Raw genomic sequence first — 22,262 nt, 5'->3', positions numbered from 1 at the left:
GGTGTCATGGTCAATGTCCAGGAAAAGAGGAGCGTCCTACAGTTTACACGGCAAAGCACCTAAACCAGACTGAGTTGATCCAGTCACCTGCACGTCACCCCTGCTTTTATCCTGCATTCCTGAGGGACAGATGTATACTTGGCCACATGGCCTGCTGTCCAAAATGTCCCTAGATAAGCATCACTGTTCTCACTACTTGGGAGCTCATTGGAAATCTGGACTCCTGAATTTGAGTCTGCATTTCAACGAGACCCCTGGTCAATCCAAGGCACATTCCAATTTGCACAGCACTGCCATGGTGGCCATAAAACCCGTGCTACCTTGTCTGGGTCTGGTTACCAGGGACCAGAATCTAACTGGGAGACAAGACGTTGAAATTTAAATAGCATTGCAAAGGTCAACTAAAAAGATAAGGATACCATTCAGAAGTGGATAAAAAGTTGTAAGCTTATGTAACCAGAAAATTAAAATCCTATGTTCCAGGACCCATGCTGGAGACCAGAGTTCCAAGGGGAGGGGAGGACCCTGGCTCCAGGGCCATACCTCTTGAACCTGGCCTCCACCTCCACGGCCTGGGGTGGAGGGACCTGGAGAAAGGGCCATTGCAGGGGCAAAAACACAGATGCACGATGCACAGGGCGTTTGTTTGGTAACCACCATGTTGCTGTAGATAAGGAGCCAGACTTCCACCTAAAAGGCAAGGTAGGATGAGGTAAGGAACAGTTCCGAGGTGGCAGATAGGGCATTAGGAAAACAGGGGCTTAGCCCTGGAGAGGGAGATGGTGTTAAGAAAGCCAACAACATTCCACTGAGGCAATCTGAAAGATTCTGTTGGCTTTATTCACCAATTCATGAATGAAGCAGCCTCTTGTCTAGCAGAAGAAAGGAGCTCAGAGGAACTAGGCAAAATGAGACTTTTATAGCCAGGAGGGAGAGGGAACAAGGAGGCTCCACTAGACAAAAATCGGTTGGATATGGCCAAGTCACTTTCCTTCAGGGAATGGCAGGGGTCTGTCAGGCAGACACCCTAACCGGTCAGTGGGTTCCTGACCGACTGGTTTAAGACTCCACTTCTGAGAGAGCCGAAGTTCGGTGAAGTCTGTTCTGTGGCGTGGACCTTAGCGTGAGTGACTCCATTTGGGGCCTGTTTTCTTGTTTTCAACATGTCCCTCCTTTTGATCCGATTCTCAGCCTGAGAGATGGGATCACAACTTAAGGCGTTAGGGCCGATCACAACTTAAGGCATTAAGGCATAAAGTTCCCTCAAAAGCTCGGGTGTTCTTGTGGTCTTTTGCCAACTGTCTGTGTGGTATTCACAGGTCATGACCTCAGGTTCGTTCTTTCCGTTGGTCATTCCCTTTGTTCCTTTTCTGAAGTTCTGTTCTTAGGGGGATTATTTGCTAGGTGGTTAATGGCTGCGAACATGGAGTGAAACCTTTTGAGGAAAAAAAAAAGGTAGAGAGACGACTGTCATTATAGCAGGATCGTGCCCACTGTCTGGAGTGCGCGTTTAAAAAAAACTTTTTTAACGTTTATTTTTGAGAGAGAGTGCACGTGAGTGGGGGAGAGAGAGAGCAGGACACAGAATCCGAAGCAGACTCTGAGCTGTTGGCACAGAGCCCGACGCGGGGCTCCAACTCACAGACTGTGAGATCATGACCCCAGCAGAAGTCGGACACTTAAGCAACGGAGCCCCCCAGGCGCCCCTCAAGTGCACTTTGGAGCCGTGGTCCCCAAGACCCAAACCAAAGGAAGACCCCACCGAAGGAGTCGCTTTCTTAAGTCAGCTGGGTTGTGTAGTGATCTGGTGTAGCCGCGTGTCAGCTCCCCCAGAAGCATCTATCCTAGGAATTACTGGTAGGTGGCTATTGCTTTAGCAACGGATTCTGCAACATCTTCAGGAGTGCAGGAGAGGTTCCTAATTGTAGCCTCATTTGCACTTAGTCCTGTCTAGGGGTTCTGTCAAGGGAAGCAAACTTTGAATATGAATCCTTCAGGCTAATTCCTATTTAAGGCTTGGGACTCCCAAGAGCACCACCATGGAGGCCAGTAAAACTAGAGGGGCTGTAGACCCCACAGGTGGTTTTATTTGGTCACCCTTCCCTTGTGTCCCTGTCTTTGGATAGAGCCTGGATGCCAAGTCCCCTGGGTCAGAGGTTCTTAACCGGGGACTGTGACATGTCGGAGAAGGGGCTGGGTTTGGCCCGGAGAAACCGAAACAGTGGGAGTGAGGCAGAAGTTTGTGACGGGCAGAACTATGGGATCACAAGCACCACGGGAAATCCAGTCTTTTGGAGGTTAGATCACCTTTCTCTCTGCGGTGGCCTGAGCTATGTGAACAAGCACATGACCTTTTCAGGGCAGGGCAAGGAAAATGGTGGACAAAATCTTGAAGACACTTCAGGGAGTAAGACTTAGGTAAAAGATGATCAGAAAGCGAATGAGAAAAGAAACTTTCTTACCCCCCATCTTGGGAAGAAGCAGTCGACCTCTCTTGCTGGTGCATTTGAGTTTGAGGTCTCCGGCTTTTGTACCGGACCCAAAGTCCGATGGAGCCTTCCTCAGTTGTGACATAGGCACCCCGGGTTCAACACCTTCTAATTTGGCAGGAATGTCAGCGGTCCAGAGTTCTTGGTAGGGTTCTTTCCATGCGTTTCAGTTTTGCAGAATCATCAGAGTAAAACAATCAAGGGTCTGTAAATGACAAAATGCTAAAGTTCCGATTGTAGTTCACTATAACGGAATTGATGAGGAAATCTGGTTACTTCTGTGATACACACAATTTAAAGATAGTAACTAGATGTCTGAATAATATTATACCAGGACATATCAGATTTCTAGACACTTCATACAATTTTAGACTGTTTATACTAATAACATGACCCATACAAATAATCTAATAAGGTTTTTATCACGTATTTGACAATGCTTCCCATGTAGTTTAACACAGCAAATAAACCTAATTAGTATAGCATCTTTTTTTAAGGTGAGAGATAAATCCTTTGGGATTTCCCAGGGACACTCTAGGAAAATCTCAAATTTCTAGGGAAATCTCAAAGTTACCTTAAGGTCAGGAAGACACCCTTGAGAATCTGGTTACGAGAAACTGTCTAAATATCAACAGGTTTGAACACAGGACTAAATAGGATCACAGATCATTATGAAAGAATACTTCATTAACATCCTGTCACTTTGGTTAGGTAGATAAAGGCAAATAGACAAAGTGACAGAGTTGTGAGCAAAACTTAGCTCTTTTACTAGTGAGAAGACTGGGTTTTCTTATGGAATGGACGACTTCATAAAGACCACATGAAGCACGATAAATTATTTTGCTACAACACAAAATCTTGGCTGTCCAGGCCGATTACTTGAAAGGTAAATCTTTTACAGTTGCTTATCAAAATCAGACCAAATGTCCAAGAACACTTAGTCCTTTCAAGAGAAAACCAAATTCTATTTTTGCACCCGTGTGCTTTGGATGATAAAACGCATTGGGGCACGGGGGTGGCTGGGTCAGTTAAGTGTCTGACTTCAGCTCAGGTCATGATCTCGCGGTTCAGGAGTTCAAGCCCCGCATCACGCTCTGTGCTGACAGCTTGGAGCCTGCTGCGGATTCTGTGTGTGTGTCTCTCTGCCCCTCCCCCACTTGCACTCCGTCTCTCTCCCTCTCAAAAATTAACATTTAAAAAAAACCCCTCATTAAAAAACTTAAATCCATTCCCATCTTAGCCAACTTGACCACATATCAAATTCCCTTCGCAAGATTCCTTTTCCACAAACCACCTACCAGTTTTTTAGATCCCTTCAGATTTTGTTCCATGGAACAAAAAATTGGTCGGTGGTTTGTAGAAAAAAGAATCTTGGGAAGTAATTTGAGAATGTGGTCAAGTTGGCTAAGAGCAACCAGTCATTTTGCTTCACTTGCCTGCTTTTCATCCACACTTGTTTCTTTTTATTATTTATAAGTAATTTTAATTACATATATTGATGAGAATTCTTAACCCTTAGAATTCTTCATTTCTAGTAAAAACTATTAGCAATTGTGAATGGTCTCTTACACTAACGTTCTGTAGATTTGCAAACTTATAAATACACTTCATGATTTCTAGAAGTAAATTCTTCTTCATAGTAAACTTTCCCATATGGACTCAAACAGGTGTACTAATAGGCCCAAATATCTTTATGGCCTCTGTAAAAGGAAGTGAAAAGTGGATAAATCTGTGTCCAGTAATGAACACTTTAGTATTTTATTTGGAAATGAATCAGTGAAAGTCCATCCTTAACTTAGCTCACTATAAACTTTCAGGCTTCAAGTGACCAAAAAGATTTTGCAAACTTAAGAGAGAAAGAGAGCACAGGGGAGAGGGACAGAGGGAGAATCTCCAGCAGGATCTGCGCCTGGAACAGAGCCCGACACAGGACTCTATCTCATGACAGTGAGATCACGACCTGAGCCAAAATCATGTGTCAAACGCTCAAGCAACTGAGCCACCTGGCCACCCCTGAAGACTATTTCTTAAGCAGACTGACCCATAAGCATAACTATTGTTGAAAAGTTCATTTATGAACCTTTATCATCCTTCTGTTTAAATTTCGTGTTCTTAATTTTTAGATTACTCCTAACATCTCATGAGCATTAGACAGCTGACTGTCATCTTAAATGATCTTTTTGTGGCCAATTCCGTAATAGACAACATGAGCTTATTTGCCTTTTAGTTAACCTAGGAAGTAAAGGAGTATTGTATTTCACACTGGTAATTCTAAAGACATGCCTATTGTAATGAAACTAAGCAACTGAAATTAGCTTTCATTTCCCGAAGATTACCCTAGACCACGTGAACTTGAGAAATATTTGGGCTAGCATTTATTCTTCTTAGAGTGTACATCATCTGTATAGCCCTTGTTTGTCTTTGAGCCAAATAGAGCTCTTGACCAATTCATTTTGTCAGTACCATCCAGAGGCAGAGAAGATCCCACGTGTATCACAGGCACACATACACTTACAAGATCATGGACACAAAGATCTTAGAACTTGTGTGTGAAATTTTTAGCCACGAGACAGGCGAAATACTGTAAAACTCACCCATTTATAAGAGGATCACATTCACATCGTGCTTCTGGTAAAAGGGTGAGTCAAGGGGACTTCAACTTTTCACTGATACTTGTGAAGACAACATTTTCCACCTTGGAGAACACCACTCTCCCACAGTTTTTCCCTTCTGATGAGAACAACTTTGATTCCTAGAGAAAACCAAACATAACACTTCCATCTCTATGGCACAGAGAAAGAACACAAGTTCGGTGAAGAAGGAATATTGTTACCCTAAGGCCAGAATTTTACAATACCCACAAGCCTTTTGAGATGGATAAGGGGAGGTTTGGGGATTGGTAAAAATGATAGGTGGGCTTTGAATTGCTTCCACTTGAATTGCTACATTTCTGTTCTTGCAAAGACTTGAGTTGCAAGACAACAGGTGTTTGTTTTTAACATTTATTTATTTTTGAGGGAGAGCACGAGTAGGGAGGGGCAGAGACAGAGAATCCCAGCCAGGCTCCATGCCGTCAGCACAGAGTCCAATGTGGGGCTTGAACTCACGAACTGTGAGATCGTGACCTGCGCCAAAATCAATAGTCAGACACTTAACAATCTGAGCCACCCAGGCACCCCAAGACAACAGTTTTTAATTTCTCAGAATTGGGTTGCAGCCTGAGTGACATCACAGTCTCACCCACCCATCCTGTTATGTTATATTCAGCTTCTTTATCTCAGGGAGATCTTTCTCTAAGATGGAAATCATTAGGCTTCTACTAATTTAGAGCTGCTGATCTTTGTGATGTTCTTCTTTCCCTCTGGGTATGTAGTTCCATTTGGTCTAGGGGGGAAGATCTAAAAGAAAGTTTCTGTCAGGCTGTGAATGTCAGCTTCCAATGTAACCAACATCTGACCACAGAGCTATTTTACAAATCCTTTCCTATGTCCTGTCCCGTTTCAGGTGGGACACTCAATATTCCTGGCAGTATGAACCCCATGGATGCAAAGGCATCCGCAAAGAGGGTGCAAAGCATACTCCCCTCCTGAGATGCACAGCCATTCCCAAAGACGGCCAAAAGGAACACAGGTGTCCCTGGAGAGTAATAGGTCTAGATAAGGCAAGGAAGGGAATATGAAATTTCACAGTCGTCTCTCAAATGGGCACAACAGAGACTGAGGAAAGGTGCCTCTGGTGAGGATCCCCACCCTTTGCCCGCTTCTGCCACTTCACCAGGACCTCCCCTGAAGGGTCCTCCTAAGCAAGCGGAGCGTACAGCCCTGGTGGCTACCAGAACAGGGCAAGGCTTTCCATAAATTTCAATTTTAGTTTCCCATTGGCTGTTTAATAAAGTAATAGGTAGCAGTTTCCCAGAAAAGCCCTGAGTTCCGTCAGCTCTGAGAAGGACTCGTACAGAGGCCCACGTTTGAGGCCAGTAACTGGGCAGACTTTTGGCTATGGTCATGTAGTCCCTTCTGAGCAGAAAGGCAGTTCAGAGGTTTAGTGGACCACAAGTCCTCCAAGGCACAGGAGGGTGGGGGGAAGCAGTAAGAGTCACATCAATCTTTAGACTCAAAAGGACCAGTGACTGCACCTTGGTCCAGGAAAATTCCCAAGTGGCACAGAATTTTCCTAATGGGGTTTGAGTGATGCTGTTAGTCTTTTCTACTGGTCCCGGAGGTTGAGGACGATACGGCAAAGCCACCTCTGAGGTGGAGAAAGGACTACGTGGCCAGGAAAATGACTTCCAAGGTCACTGCAAAACAGGGGGAGGCGCCACATGTAGAGATGATGTCTGCATATAATTTTTTTGCTACAAAACTGGCAGTTTGTTGACAAAAAAAGCTTCTACCCAGTGAAAAACATCTAGACTGTGACCGGTATGTATCTGTTCACTTGTTCTTAACGATTATGTTTATGTTAGTCATGAAAATTTCTCAAGACCTTAAACAGCTGGCCAACATCTTAAGTTATCTTTCTGGCTAACAAATTTTGTAACAGAGATGACATGAATTTAAATAACTAGTAAACACGGGTAGAATAAAAGTTGTTTCCTATGTTATATTTAATGCTGATAACTCTGAAGACATTACTATTTTAATTAAACCTACAAACCTGAGCCTTTATTTACTGAGGATTTATCCTAGGTCACATGAACTTGAAAAATATGTGTGTTGTTTTTCTATTTGTGACAGGTTTAGAATATGTCATTTAATAAGTACTTCTCTTTAAGCAAATTAAAACTCTTTTACAAGTTAAGTTTAGCAATACCGCCCAGAGCCAGAAAAATGTCACGCATTTACAACATCGATCCCTAGACACATAGATGGATAGAGATCCTAATCGCTTTTGTTTTAAATTTTAGCCACGAGACAAGTATGATCATGCAAAACTCATTCATTACTAACAGAACAGTTGGAATAATTTCAGGTTACCTGCTCAGACAGCCAAAGCATCTGTAGCGAAGACATTTAAGATGTTCATTGGCCTAAGTTCCAAATAGCCTTTCCACCCCCCACCCCAACCCCTGTCTGATACAAATGACCTCCCTGAAGTTTGCATTTCAAAGAGAGGACCTATCAACGAAGTTCCTGCAAGTAGAACATTCCCAAGAAGAGCTTTGTTTCTTAAATCCAGATCTCTTAAAATACCTGTAGGCCTTTTGAAATGAATGGACAAGGTTTGGAAATTGGTAAAAATGGTAAGTGGGATTTGCATTGCTACTACAGCTACCTTTGTTCTGATCAAGACTTGATTTGTTCTAAGACAGGGACCCCTGTTTTTAATTCCTCAGGAAATTGGGTTGCAACACAGGCCAACCCACCCATCCAGCTACATTATCTTTGGTTTGCTTCTTTATATCAAGGAGATCTTCAACTAGGATGGAAATTAAACGATTCATAATGTTCTACATTTACACCTTTGTCTTTGGCTTGTTCTAGTAATGCTTCAGAATGTTTTTCTTTACCTCTGGGTACATAGTTTAATTTTGGCCTAGAGGGGAAAGTTCCCAAAGAAATTGCCATTAGGCTCTGATGGTGACTATGCGCTTTCAATTTGGCCAACTTCTGACCAAAGAGCTACTTAAAATCGTATCTTGTCAGGTTTGAGCTCAAACCGTAAATACTCCTGGTAGTATGGAACAATGCCGTGGACACACAAGGTGTCCTCAGAGAGGGCACAAAGAACACTACTCTCGAGATCTAGAGCCACTCCCAAAGATGACCAGAACAAAGACAGCCCAATTGCCAAGCACTGGCAGTAAGCATTGGAACCCCAACCGGAAATGGAGTTCAGCTGGCACTTCTGCCTGACCACACACTGGGGTTCCCAACGCAATGGTTGCCAAGCCAAGCCCCCAGGACACAAGAAGGCAACAGCTGCCCCTGGGAGGGAAAGGGTCAGTAAGCTGTGGGTCTGGAATTGGGAAGGAAGGGACGTGAAATCTTACCTTCCTCTCTTGAGTGGGCCACAGTAACTTGGGAGAGCAAACTCCGGTAAGGATTCTCGCCCTTCTTTTTCTAGGATTCCCATCTGTGGGCTCTGGAGCAAGTGGGGTTCAGAGTACAGAGTGTAAGTTGTGCATCTCACAGAACTTGACAAGGGGTCCCTTTAATTTTAGTTTCCCCTTAGCTGTTCCAGGAATGACTGGTAGTGGTTACAAGAGAATCCCTCAGAATCCCATCAATCCTGTGAGGGGCCTGTATGGGGGGCCTCCTTTGACAGACTGGTGTGAGTGTGGTCATGTAGTCTCTTCCGGGTGGAAAGACCATTCAGACAGAGGATTAATACTATGAGTACTCGGGTGTAGAGGAGGATAAAGGGGAGTTCCAGGAGTCCCAGCAGTCATATGGTCTCGTTTTAGGTACCTCTTGGGTCTTTAACTTTTCATTACCCTTTTGCAATCAATCTTTCAATAAAGCAGTTTGGGGATCTTGAAGCCTTCTGGAGGCTTCTGCATGCTGACTGAAATAGGTAACCCGTTCTGTTTCATTTGGGAACCCTTGCATTCAAGTGCACTTCTTAAATGAGGGAACTTGTCTAACTGGAACATTCCTTGTAATGACCACTGCAATTCCAAGTTGTCTTCAATACTGCCGGTCCGTGTGCATGAGAGACCGTAACTTTTTTTTTTAGCATAAAACCACTGGGGTTTTGGGGTGAGGGTCACCCTTAGAGCATTGAGATGCCTGGGATCCCATCTTTAGAGTCTTCCCAAGAGCGCCGAATACTTAGGGTGTGGACTTGGGTTTTGTTTGACAGTGTGCCTTTCGTGGGAAACGTCCTCTTCACGGAGGACAGCCTTTGCCCTACTTGTCTGACCTATGACCTGGTGTCCCTTGTTGCACGGAATCGTCTCGTGGGTGGCAAGTGAGCTGCTGTGAAACTTGCTCGTCTGTCCACGCCTTATCCTTACACAGTGGTCTTGTACTTTGGAGAAGGCGGTCTCTCCTGGCAGCGTCCGTGGTCCAACAGTAAGTTCACTGGCTTGAGGACAGGAGCCATTCCGGGCAGATGTTCACTATGCCGGAGAGAAGTCTCAGTCTCCCGTAAATCAGGCCCTTCCAGGAAATCGGTCCAGTTTTCAGTTCCCTTCTCCTGAGGACACAGGCATGAGCTTCTCCGTTTCGTTTCCTCCGGTTTCATTTTAGGCTGAAATCCTTTCACACAACAGCCCTGGTGATTCTAGCCTGCTTTATGAACATCTTGCCATCTTTGTAGTCACGTACAGCTTCCGGGACCTACTTCTTAGATATAAAAGCAGTTGTGCCGAAACGGGGCACACTCAATTCTTTGGAACCGGAGGATCTCATTTCGTCGCCTAAGCCTTAGGTTTGTCAGAGACAAGTTGACAGTTAAGAGGGACGTACCGCTGGGCTGGGAATCTTGCGGTGTTCCACCGTGTACCTCACTGGGTGGAAATTTTCTTGAGGTTGGCGGGTGACCTAGTGTCCATCTAGGTCATTCCGTAACCAGCTTATAACGGTCATCGAGTTGGGTGGCCATGCGCTCTAACTGCTTTTAGGTGCCCACTGACTTTCCAGCTCTGGTTTCTGAGCTGCCCATTAACAACAGATTTATTATTCCTTTACCTCATGTGCACGCTCACAGACCCGCAGTGAGCAAGGAGAGGATACTGCAGACTGGCCGTGACAAGGCCTTACGTGCGCACCACCCGTGGTTCCCAGCACACAACTGTGGACTGAACGAGCACACGTCAACGGTGGGCGCCGCGGGCTAGCCGAGGGCTGGGGACTCAGGTTCCAGGTGGAACCACCTGCCAGCTCAGGCTGAGCCGCTAGGCCCTGGACTGGGGTTGCAGAGTAAGCAAGGGCTGAGGACTCGCCCGGCACCTCCTGGGAGTCCAAACCGAATGTTACCGCTGGACTTGGGCAGCCGACTCGATGGGGACCTTAAGGCCAAGAGGGCGGAGCTCGAAACCGAGAGGTACTTACCCAGGGCCCTCAGAGATGGTGACAAAGAGAACTCAAGGGGTTTGCAGGTACCAGGTCTCTGTTTCTTGTCCCTGAAGCTGGCTGAAGTCCTCTTTGGATCCCACGGCCGCCACCAAACTGTCAAACAAAATTCAACTGAGTAAATTTTACGTTTAAAATTTTAAAGCTTGTTGACTTTATTCAGTCAAGTTGCAACCACACTCCTTGAGGAACTAAAGACAAGCGTCCCCCGTCTTATAAACCCAGCCTCTACAGGAACAGTAACACAGCTCTGGAAGCAGTTCCCAGCCCACCCCGTTTCTTACCAATCCCCAAACCCCCCTATTCATCTCCAAAAGCTTTGCAGATATTTTAAAAGATCAGGATTTAAGAAACAAAATCCTTCTTGGAGAAACTTGCCTTCTTTCCCTGTATCTTTGAGATGGAAATGCTCTGTCTGGTCTCCTCCTGGAACTATCCCGAAGCCCAGTTCTTTGACGTGCAAACTTCAGGGAGGTCATTCTTGCCAGGAGCAAAAAGCTAGGGGGGAGGCTGCTTAGGATTAAGGCAAATGTCTTCTCTCTGGCTGGCTGAGCAGGTAACCTGAATTTATTACGACTTCCAGAAACACAGTTTGGATCCAGCTGTTCTTTTAGAAACGGATGCGTTTTACAGGCTCATGCCGGTCTCGTGCTTCTGGGCAACAGGGAGCTGGAGCTTTCTGGTTCTCTGGCTCCCCTTCTGCTTCCTGCTCCCACCAAGAACTGCCTTCTCAGGAGGAAACCCATCCTCCGGGTGTGAGGGCCACGTGGCCTGGCTTGGGCCTCTGCCCTGCTTTGAACCAGTGACACTGGTGGGTAGATTCGACTTGGCCCGCTTGCCCACCCTGGGGAGAGTGGAGGGCACCACCAGGACGAATGTTAGGGAGGGACCGTCCCCCAAAAAACACTATATGCCCCCTGTGGGCCACTGTATGCCACCTTTTCCCGGAAACACTTTCTCAGTCCCTCAGGCACCATGGCAAGAGTCAGTGTTGTCAGCTTGGAGAGGGAGTTTGCAGGATGGGTGCGATCGAGTTAGCCCTTTACCACTTAAATATCGGAACAGATCTCCGTGGCCAGCATCCTAAGGGCCTGGATAGCACTTTTGCTTCTGAAAGCGGCATTAACCCCACTGTATTTCAGGCTTTCCGGGCCCAGGACTCTCATTAAAGGCCACAGTGAGCCACAGATGCTTTGAGTTTTCCAACTTTCATGGTTTTTTTTTTTTTTTTTTTTTTTAAGTTGGTTTCTTTTGAGAGAGAGCAGGGGAGGGGCAGAGAGAGGGAGGGAGAGAATCCCAAGCAGGCTCCCCACAGCCCTCCTCAGGACCCTATCTCTCAAACCATGAGATCACGACCTGAGCCGAAATCAAGAGTCAAATGCTTAACCCACTGAGCCACCCAGGTGCCCCTTTTAGTGTTTCAAAAGCCTGATGAGAAACATTCACAAAATCCACAATGCCTTCGGCTCTTTGTTCCTAGAGAGGTCAGTGAATTGAACAGAAAAATGGGTTCAACTGTTGATTCTTACAAGCTGGATCATGGGGCTGCTCTTTAAACTCACTGCTCCCTGCACCGTGTTGGATTAGGGTCTCTTCACACATCCCCACCCATAAAGCAGCACCAGCAGCAGGGGAGGAAATCAGCTTCCGCCACATATGCAGAATCCTCGTGGTGTTTCCAAAGAGAGATTTCTACCCCAAGATGGGGTGTCAACCTCGAAGATCCAGCAGTAAAAACACAGAGCTACTAACCGGGCATCACAGACCAACATCATTCACAGGAATGTGGCTTCAGCAGCTGGAGGGTCAAGGCCCACAGTTCCATCCCTGTAGGAGTCCGTACAAACATCCCAGAAGGTACTACAAGTTACGCTAAGAAAAAGGAAAGAGCACACAGGCGACACCAGGCCCCTTTGTGCCGTTTCTGAACAGAGTACAGAGTTGAGCCATGCCAGCCAGCACTGGGCGGGTGGGCGGGGGGGTGGGGGTTGAGTAGAGGCCTTCACCTTCTCAGGCTGCAGGGGCTGTTCCCAGTCGCTGAGCCAGCCTCTGGGCACCTGCCTAGCAATGCTACCCCTTGGCCATGTTCATGGACATGAAGTTTGACCTTTATCTTGCCCCGAAGGAGCCAGTTTGGGATGAGAGAGGGGCTATTTTTCCTAGAAATGATTGTCGGCTTTAGTACATCTGTGTAACTATATGTAAAAATTACTTCTCAACCTACATGACAACTTTTTAAGAAGAGTTTTGTTTTCACTTTAGTTGCCTATGTGTTTTCCATGCATTTTGAAAATCAGAAAACAATGCACGTTACTTAAACAGCACCGATGGGGAACGCCTGGGTGGCTCAGTCGGTCAGGCGTCCAATGCTTGGTTTCAGCTCAGGTCATGATCTCCCCGTTGGTAGGACAGGATCGAGCCCAGCGTCGGGCCCTGCGCTGGCAGGACGGAGCCTGTTTGGGATTCTCTGTCTCTGCCCTTCCCCCGCTTGCACGGTCTCTCTCTGAAAATAAAAAGTAAAGAGCACTGATTCGAAGACTGTTTAAACCACTTTCAAAATACCACGTGTTTCACGATCGGGAAGCCTGACATTTTGAACGTGCTTCTCCGATAGAATAAAAACCCATGGTTACGCCTGAGGCCTCCTGGAGCAGAACCGAAGCAGCTGTGCTGCGGGAGGAAGAATCCCGTGGAATCCAGCTCTGGGGAGCTTTGGAAGCTCCCACGGCGCAGGCTCGCCCCTAGACCCGCTAAACCGGCATCTTGAGGGCAGGACCCGAACAGGAGTACCCTTGAGAGTTCCCAGGTGATTCTGGCACGCAGCCCAGTTTCAGAACCACTGCTCCGTTTTGCTCCATCACGGGCGTTCAAGGCTTCGGTCTCCTCGGTGTGCATTTTTCCCCCCATTTGTGAGCACCTCGTCCGTACTCGGCACCGAATTAGGCCCAGTTCCTCATGCACAGGGAGGACTACCCATCAGGATCAGCCCCCGCCGAACTGAGCACGAACTCCTGAACTTCGCTCTCCCCTAACCACCCGCCTCTCCTTGCCTTCCCTGCAGGAGCTACGCTGATAGCTGTTTCCTGGATTCCTCCCTCTATCCAGAACTAGCCGACGTCCAGTGGTACGGGCAGGAAAAAGCCAAGCCCGGGACCCTCGTGTGAGCCAGCCGGCCTCAATCTGACCGCCTCAACGCCATTCAGAGATCACCTCACTGCCTCTCATTTGCCTTACCCAGACGCACTGTCACCCTGCACCAGCTTCGGCCCTCAGCACTTTTTTCGCCCGTCTCCGCATTCCCTTCACCCTCAAAAACCTGACTGAGGAGACATTCTGGAAGGTTCCGGTCCCACTGTGTGTCCTCTGGCTCTCTCGCCCACGGAGAGCCAGGCGCCAATCCTCAACGGCACCTTGGTGGCTTCCCCCTGCCGCGACAGCCCCCAGGCCGGGAGCCATCAGGGAAGGTAACGGACATCAAACTCCTGTGGACAGGTGGCATTGGAAGAGAACAGGAAAGGGGACTCGAGTACAGGGTGATCCAGAAAGACGATGAAGCTATGGTCGGCCTGCACTCGGTGAAGAGGATGCCTCGCTCGCTCGCGCGGGGGAATATGGGACTCCGTTGACACTTGAAACAGTCCCGGGGGGGGGGGGAGGGGGGGAGGGGGGAGTGGCTGTCGGGGGAGGGGGAGAATGAAAAAGGAAGCTTAACATGTCAGAGATGCATCCGAGGATCACAATCAGTTCTATGCTGCCAAAGATTTAAAAAAAAAAAAAAATTAAAAATAAAAAAACAAAAAAGGGGCCAAGGGGAAGACATTCTTTCTGCAGTGAAACCTTTCAAATTCTCAACGGCTCCTACTCATCACAAGTGCAAGCCCACCACACGTAAATGGTTTCCCCCTCTCTGTCCCTCTCCCCCACCGTCCCACCCACTGTCTCAGGCCAGAGCCCGGAGAGCTAACCCAGCTGCTGCCCCAGATCCCTGGGAGTGTGGACGGGGAGGAGCAGGTCCGCCTGGTCTCTGCGGGAGGGGGGGAGGGGGGGAGGGGGGCGGGGCTTCCCGGCTGACCCACCACACAAAGCTGCTTTTCTTTTGGGATCTGTAGGAAATGGAAGGTGGTGATCGCCAAGCGCTTCTCTCTCATTAAAACCACCAGTAAAAGCGTGTCCTGTTTTGCACAAGGTGTTACGTTTTTCTTTTTTTACGGGAAACCAAGGGAAAAGCACATGGCCATCCATTCGAGTGTTCTGACCGTTGTGGCTCATTTTCTATTTGTTAGCACTTGTGTGACAAAGAGCTCAGACCCGACTTCGACTTCTCTTGGCACCCGGCTACCAACGTGTCACTTATTCAAAGAACCCAACTATGCCCTGAGATTTTTATCCCGTGTCTCTTAGGCGGAGCAGGGGTTGGGGGGGAGAAAGTCCCGGCTCCCAGAGGGCCCGTACGCCTACAGCCTCGTCAGCTACCTTGATGTACCCGCATTCGTCTGCAGACACCAAGAGAGGAAGAAAGGAGAGAGAGAAAAGGTGTGTGGGAGCTGCACGTTTACATGTGTTTTGAGCTCTGCTTAATACACAACCGGAAAGCCATCTATCTTCAAAGGCCTCAAAAATACTTTTATAATAATGAGCGCACACTCTTCGTTGGGTTATTCCAAATGGCACAAACACGGTCTCCACAGAGGGGGTACGCTGTGCTTACTGGCACAGGTGGGGGGGGGGCGGGGGAGGGGGCGCTTTTTCTCACTTGTAATGACTTCCTATATTGCAAAGGCATTTTGACAGCCAGGGACAGGAGCCGGGGTGGGGTAATTTTGTGGGCAAACAGAACCACAGTTAGCTTTAGCGTAAGAAGAAAAATCTTTGTTTTTTTTATGTATGTGTAATCTGAGAGTAATGAGAGACTCTACCAGACCAGGAGGGTAGGATGGACACTACCGTGAATTCAGTGGCAGTGCTCTCCTTCTGCTGTAGCTTGGAAAGCACTGTGGGGGTCCCACTGAGGCTGGGACCGCTCTGGGCAACTGAGGGCCCGGTGTCCCCTCTCCGTGCACACCAGCTCTGTGGTGGTAACAGCTGGAGAAAGGGACATCCTCACAAAACCTCTGGAGAAACCCTGCAGGAGAAACAAAACTGGTTCCAATGGCATGAAGTGATCGTGGGGAGGGAGGGGATGGGGTTTTCGTTGCCCTCATTTTGATGACCAATCAGAGCTACAGCCCGCAGGTTTTCTTCCTTCCCCATTCAGAATATTCTGCACCGGGCCATCTTCCTTTCTCTCCAGCGACACACAGATAATCAAACTGAACTGTGTGCAGCAGGGCAAGTCAAGAGAGAAACCGAGGAGGTGACAAGGTTACGTGGCTGCGGGGTGACCAGCACGTACCGTAGTTTCAAATCTGGTCTGACGTCCATCGGGTCACGCTTTGAGCCCAGTTGGGTTTACGAGGAATGAGAGACGAAAATTCTTCCTCAACGCTTGGGTTTTGGATTCAGGAGGCAGCGAGGAACGGGGTGGGAGGGAAATCCAGTTCAGACAAACACCATTATAGTCTGGTAGTAAAGACGGAGATTAAGTCAAACAGGTTTTACTGTTGAGCTGCGTTCAGTTACTACAAAATGTACATACTGTTAGTCCTTTGAGACCGACATGATTCATGACCAGTGTGGTGGGAAACAATAGCTGTTTTGTACAGGCACTTGCAAGCTCTTCCCAGATCCCGATTTCTTTAAAAACAAAGATGGAACATAAAGCCCCTGGTCTGATATAAGCCCCTACTGGATTCTTGGGATACGTGTAAGAAATTGCCTGTTTAGCCTGAAGACTGTTGGGAACACCTACATCAGACTTTGTTGTGAGACAGGTGGATTTTTTTTGTTTTGTTTTATTATATGCAGGTGAGTGTTGAAACTGTTAAAATTCCAATTTGTTTTCATTCAGTGTTAGTTCTAAATATAGCAAACCCCCCCTCCAGGTGCTATCAGATGACCAGTTACTGCTTAGTTAACTAGGTGTAAAGTTTTACATATACATTAATGTCAATAGTTTATTACACGTTGTGTAAAATGGACTCTAGTTTAATAATGGGGAGAAAGGATAGGTTGCTCCTGAAACTGACTGTAGAGCATGTAAAATGATTTTACCGGATTCTGTTCAACTGTAATCAATGACAAGGATGTATGTTGTAGACAAAGTTGCAGAATTAAAAAGAAATCTGCTTTTAATTTATTCTTTTTGTATTAAGAATTTGTATAGTACCTTTACATTTTGCAAAACAGTGTTGTCAACACTTATTAAAGCATTTTCAAGATGAAAAGATCTTGGCTGCCTCTCGGAGATTTTGTTTCTAAGCGGTCCGTGCTTCAACAGGCTCCGGAAATCTGTAATTCAGGTGCCTTTGTCCTCCTTGGATTTTTTTTTTTTTAAGTCAATCTAAAGCTGATACCCTCACAGTCTTGCTAGATACAGAAGAGCTCAGTTTGTGTCGTAGAGGCTAAGTCTCCCTTTCTCTAATTGCCTTGTTAATTATACAAAGACGACATATTCTCAATGATGTGCTCCCACCACCAAAAAGGATTAGATGTTCGAGGTCAGTCTCTGGCTACATTAGCATGTGTCTCACTGTTCCTTACAAGTAGTTACCCATACGCAGCATGTGCCGGGCCTGGGTCCTGTCCCCACAGAATGGCGGAACCAGCGCTGAGGCAATCCGGGCTTTGGGCCATCCTTAGTCTCTCGGTGGTCCCTGGGTCTGTGGAGGAGGCACAGGACCCATCGGGGAGGCAGGCAGGATGCTCAGGCTCTTTACCAGCACTGCTGTTGGCCGTGCACTCACACCACAGCTCTCGCTCTGTCACCACCATCTACATCACGTCACCGAGGCAGCAGCCAGTTGGGCCCGCAGGCGCAAAGAGCCAGCCCCCTGCTGAAGGACACAATGGCAACTGGCCGACTTTCGTAGAGACCGCACTGCCCTTGCATCCCTGGTCCCCTGACCCGATGTGCGTCTCTTCACCAACAGGAGATGCTAAGCCCGGAGGCCAAGAACACCCCCTGGACGGAAAGCTCTTGCTGAAGCATTTGCCACCAGAGCGAGCTAACGCCTGCCAGAAATGAAAACAATCCCCAGAGGAGGTGAATGAAGCGTGTCAGAGGCGAGCCCATGAGGACATTTTACACTTCCTAAGCCTTTCCTTGGGAAAGCAACCAGGGCCTCTGTATCTCAAGATAATCATCACTAACGTCAAACAAACAAACGGAGATATTCTGTAAGTCTTTTACATGCACACAGGTCACGGCTCGGGAAATAAATTCAGCATCTCGTCATTCAGCTCTGACCATCCCACGAAAGCAACTGGCACGCAGGAAGACAGGACTTGAACATTTCTTTTCCTGCTTCTCCCCACCTTTTACACCACACACGCGCACACTCCCCTTTCACAGTGCTAACAAAGCAATTCCCAACAGCTATTATGTTGGTTACTAGAACACAAACATCCACAAATCCAAGTAGAAAGCATTAAAAATAGCCAGGGCTGCGGCCGCTTCCTCCCAAAATGCCAGTTCAAAAAAGCTCACGCCTAAGGTTCTCTCTAAAGCGAGCGTCGGAGAACCACCGGTGAGGGCGAGCAGAGGCCCTTCCCTGCACGTCGGGGAGGAATCCAGCTCTTCTCCAGCTCACACGCACACAGATGAGACACAGGCACACAAGCACTGCGTGAGGGGAAACGAGGTAGCCCAGCAGTAAGCAGACGGAAGGAAGAGTTGAAAAGGAGTCCAGGGGAGGAGAAATCGAGGTGTGTCTAACGGGATCTGCCTGCCGGCCTGGTCCGAGGGGCCGGCCGGTGGAAGACGCGGCAGAGAAGGGGGGAAACCCTGCTCCCCCTCTCGGCCTTGCACGAAGCCTCCCCAGCCCAGCCACTGCCTCTTCAGATAGGACCTGAAAGGCCTGGCTTGCAACGCAGGAGACTAACCAGTGAGTTGACAGAACTCATACTTTACAGTTGCACCAAGATTTTTTTTTTTTTAATCAGAAACCCATTTTTTTCTCCATCAACTATTATCCCTACAACCAAGTGAGTTCCTTTGGACTTTTCATTCGTTCATCCGTTTTCTATGAAACCCGCTGCCATCAACCTTCTGTTTCTCCCACTCAACCAAAACCACTCCTGTAGAGGTCAAGGACGACTCCCTACAGTCCCAAATGCAACGGTTAATTCCTGCCAAGGCCAAGGACGGCTCCCACAGTGCCAAATACAACGGTTAATTCTCTGTTCTCATCTTACATGACTTACCGGCTACACGACACAGTGGGTCCCCTCGCATCCTTCTCTGGAATGCCAGCACACGGCGAACTCCCGTGTTTTCCTGCTCACAACAGTCAGTCGGGGCTCCGGTTTCCAACCTCCTCGGTAGTTTTCATCTCCCTGGCGCCCCGGCATCGGCCCTTCCCGGCTCTGTTCTCTCCCCTTCACCGTCCCCACTCTTCTGGGAGCTGTCCTCTGCTCTCACAGTTTTAAGTGTCGTGTAGGGGCTGACGACACCTGTGTTTATTCCCGTGTCCCCGAGCTTGGACATCTTCCTGTCAACGTCTCCACCTGGAGATGATCTAACATGCTAGCATGGGGGCGCCTGGGTGGCTCAGTGGGTTAAGCGTCCGACTTCAGCTCAGGTCACGATCTCGCAGTCCGTGAGTTCGAGCCCCGCGTCGGGCTCTGGGCTGATGGCTCAGAGCCTGGAGCCTGCTTCCGATTCTGTGTCTCCCTCTCTCTCTGCCCCTGCCCCGTTCATGCTCTCTCTCTGTCTCAAAAATAAATAAAACGTTAACATGCTAGCATGGCCAGAGCTCACACTCTGACCTTCCCCTCCAAACCTGCTCCACCGTCTCCTTCCTCGGCTCAGCCACAGGCAACTCCAACCGTCCAGGGCTCGGGCAAAAATCTTGGCATCATCCCAAAGTCTTGCAATCACCCCTGGAGGACCATCCGCTCATTCCTTCTCACCTCACTTCTGCAGCAAACCAGAGGTGTGGAATCCCTGGCCCGCAGAGATTTCTATTCTATTGTGAGTGGAGGGAGGGAGAAAATAAAAAGTACATTCTAGAACACACTAGAAGGTGCTAATAAGAAAGCAGGCTCGGTCAGTGGTAGCTACCACTCAGGGCAGGGAAACAAAGGCGGGGGAAGGTTAAGACCTAGAAGCATGAAGGAGGTGCTCTGTGGAGCAGGGAGTCAACCCTTCAAGGAGAGGACCCAGTGGGCGCCCCAGGCACCTGGCGGGACCCGCAGAGCCGGGATTCAGGCCCCAGAAGAGGCGGCACAAGCCTACGATGCTGTGATCTCCGAGTGGCAGCAGGACGCTGGTTCTCCAAGCATGGAAAACTGCCGAACGGAACCATTCCTCCTTCAGCAATTAGGTGGCCCTGCTCATGCTCTCTCTCAAAAATAAACAATAAAGAAAATTATCAAAAAACTGTATAAAGGACAAAAAGCCACAAGTACCTTTTAGGCCCACGTGGGCATAATGTGAGTCCCAGACTCATAATGGGAATCAAAGCTGATTTTGCCCCAAATAAGGAAGTCACAAGCACGTACCTTCTCAAGTATCTTTCACATCAGTAACAAGTATTTAGGACTTTTCCCTCTCAAAGCCATTTGTTACTCTAACAAAGACCTGGGGATAAACACCAGAGAGAGACAAGAGCTAGATGCTTCTGTCTAATAAGCCGGGTGACAGAATTGCCCCTCCGGGCCAGAAGCGCTCCTGTAGGTCTCCAGCACCCGGTGGTCTCTGAACTGCCTTTAACATCAGTTGGATGAAGGGCTTTTCTGCAGCTGAGATGACCGGGGGCCCACATCCACAGACTCACGCACAGGTACGCGGGTGCATTTCTGTCTTAGCAGGATGTGGCAAAGCCCCACCTTACTGCAGCTCAGGCAGGCGCACCCCTAGAGCACCGTCACATACCTGCCACAAGTCTTGATTTTGTAAGCCAAGAAATCTGAGTAATGTCTGTGTTTCTTAGGGGCTGAATTCAGCAACATATGTGGGAACACCCTGAACTGGGAAATTACCCCATACTCCTCTCATAAAACAAGAGGCCACGAGGAAGACCGCTGTGATGCGTAACTGTGTCAACGTGGCTGGTACACAGGGTGCCCAGATGTCTGGTTCAATATTATTCTGGATGCAGGCACCTGGGTGGCTCAGTCAGTTAAGTGTCTGACTCTTGGTTTCAGCTCAGGTCATTATCTCATGGTTTCGTGACTTTGAGCCCCTCCTCAGGCTCCATGCTCGACTTGGGATTCTCTGTCTCCCTCTCTCTCTCTCTCTGCCCCTCTAGCACGCGCGCTGTCTCTCAAAATAAATAAACTTGGGGGGGAAAAAAACACATTATTCTGGAGGAGATTAATGTCTGAATCACTGGACTGAGTAAAGCAGATGGCTCCTCGCAGTGTGGGTGGGCCTTGTCCAATCAGTTGAAGGCATGGGGAGCATGCTCACACATGCTCCCTCTCTCAGCCCCACTTGTTGAACTAGGGTATTGGTCTTCTCCTTTCGTTAGACTAGAACTTACACCATTGGCTTTCCAGGGTCTCAAGCATTTGGACTCAGGCTGGAATTTCTACCATCAGCTCTCCCAGGTCTCTAGCTGCAGACAGCAAATCATGGAACTTTCCAGCCTGCGTAAATATAAGTAGATCTCCATCTCCTATCGGTCTTTCTCTGGACAACCTAAGAAAGCAGCCCAAGGCTTATACTTTGACCCCACGACACCACCCACGACCAACTCTGCTATCTTTAGCACCTATGTCTCATCGTCATGATTGCAGGACAGTGGCAAAGCCTCGGAGACTCAGGAGCGCTTTCCAGAAAGGAATACAGGACGGGCAGAAGATGTCTGCCGGCTAAGTCTGTTCCTTTCTCTTAGAAAAGCAACAGCTTTCCTGGAATTCCCACGCAACAGACCTCTCCTACATGGGCCACTGGCAGAACATGTCACATAACCAACCCTAATTTCAAAGAGTCATAAATCAGCAAGCAGCTTAATTATGCACACTGCAGCTCTGAACAAATGAAGCTTCTATTAGCAGAGAGAGGAGAATGAAAGCAGGGTAAGCAACCCGCAGTGTCTACACCACACGTAGACGCATCTTAACTTGCACAGCAAAGGGAAAGAAAAATAGCCAAGTCTTAAATAATAACCTAATAAAACTAAAGTTTAACAAAAATACAAAAACTCACTAGATTTCCTCTCTCTCAAATCCTATACTCTTCAGGCACACTAATATGATGACATCATCCATCAAGACAAAAATTGCAAGAAGACTGACACATGATTTATATAAAATCTGGCAAAGACAGCCAACAAAGATTATGTTAACATCTGAGCTAGTTATAAAATTATTTCCCCTTCGCATAAAAAGTAACCTAGCACAGAGGCAAGCCACAGAGTGGGAGAAGTATTTGTAACACATATATCTAACAAAGGACTCATAGCCAGAACAAAGAAATGGAAATCAGTAAGAAAAAGGCAGGCAATTCAATAGAAGAAATGGACAAAAGTAAAATCTTGAATGGAAACTTCACAAAAGAGAATATCCAAATGGCCAGTAAGCACGTAAAAATGATGCTCAGCTTTATCTGTCATCAGGGAAATGCAAATTAAAGCCACAATACAATACCATTTCAATCCACCAGAAGGGCTAAAACAAGAATGACAGGACATATCACGTGTAGCCAGGATGT

The 22,262-nt window shown here is 47.7% G+C and overlaps 1 protein-coding gene and 1 long non-coding RNA gene across 6 annotated transcripts in view; one reads left to right on the top strand and one right to left on the bottom strand.

Moving 5' to 3' along the window:
• Window positions 1-16,832, top strand: part of FRMD4A (FERM domain containing 4A) — a 616,540-nt gene extending 599,708 nt beyond the window's left edge. For 3 of the 5 annotated variants that reach the window (XM_043563478.1, XM_043563479.1, XM_043563484.1), the window contains one exon: window positions 13,569-16,832. In XM_043563478.1, coding sequence (XP_043419413.1) covers window positions 13,569-13,671 — 103 coding nt within the window. In that variant the 3' untranslated portion in view covers window positions 13,672-16,832. The remainder of the gene's footprint in view (window positions 1-13,568) is intronic. The other 2 variants (XM_043563480.1, XM_043563483.1) reach the window with 1 other exon arrangement.
• Window positions 1,363-10,598, bottom strand: LOC122473227. The gene is made up of 5 exons (XR_006294626.1): window positions 10,487-10,598; window positions 8,482-8,573; window positions 5,084-5,241; window positions 2,463-2,694; window positions 1,363-1,435 (listed from the first exon to the last, which is right to left on the bottom strand). It is a non-coding gene; the product is annotated as an uncharacterized LOC122473227 (long non-coding RNA).
• Window positions 16,833-22,262: the final 5,430 nt, after the last annotated feature.

Source organism: Prionailurus bengalensis, chromosome B4 (genome assembly GCF_016509475.1).
Source record: "Prionailurus bengalensis isolate Pbe53 chromosome B4, Fcat_Pben_1.1_paternal_pri, whole genome shotgun sequence".
NCBI classification, from domain to species: Eukaryota; Metazoa; Chordata; class Mammalia; order Carnivora; family Felidae; genus Prionailurus; species Prionailurus bengalensis.
Note: the sequence above shows the minus strand (reverse complement) of the source record. Positions and strands in the feature narration are given on the sequence as shown.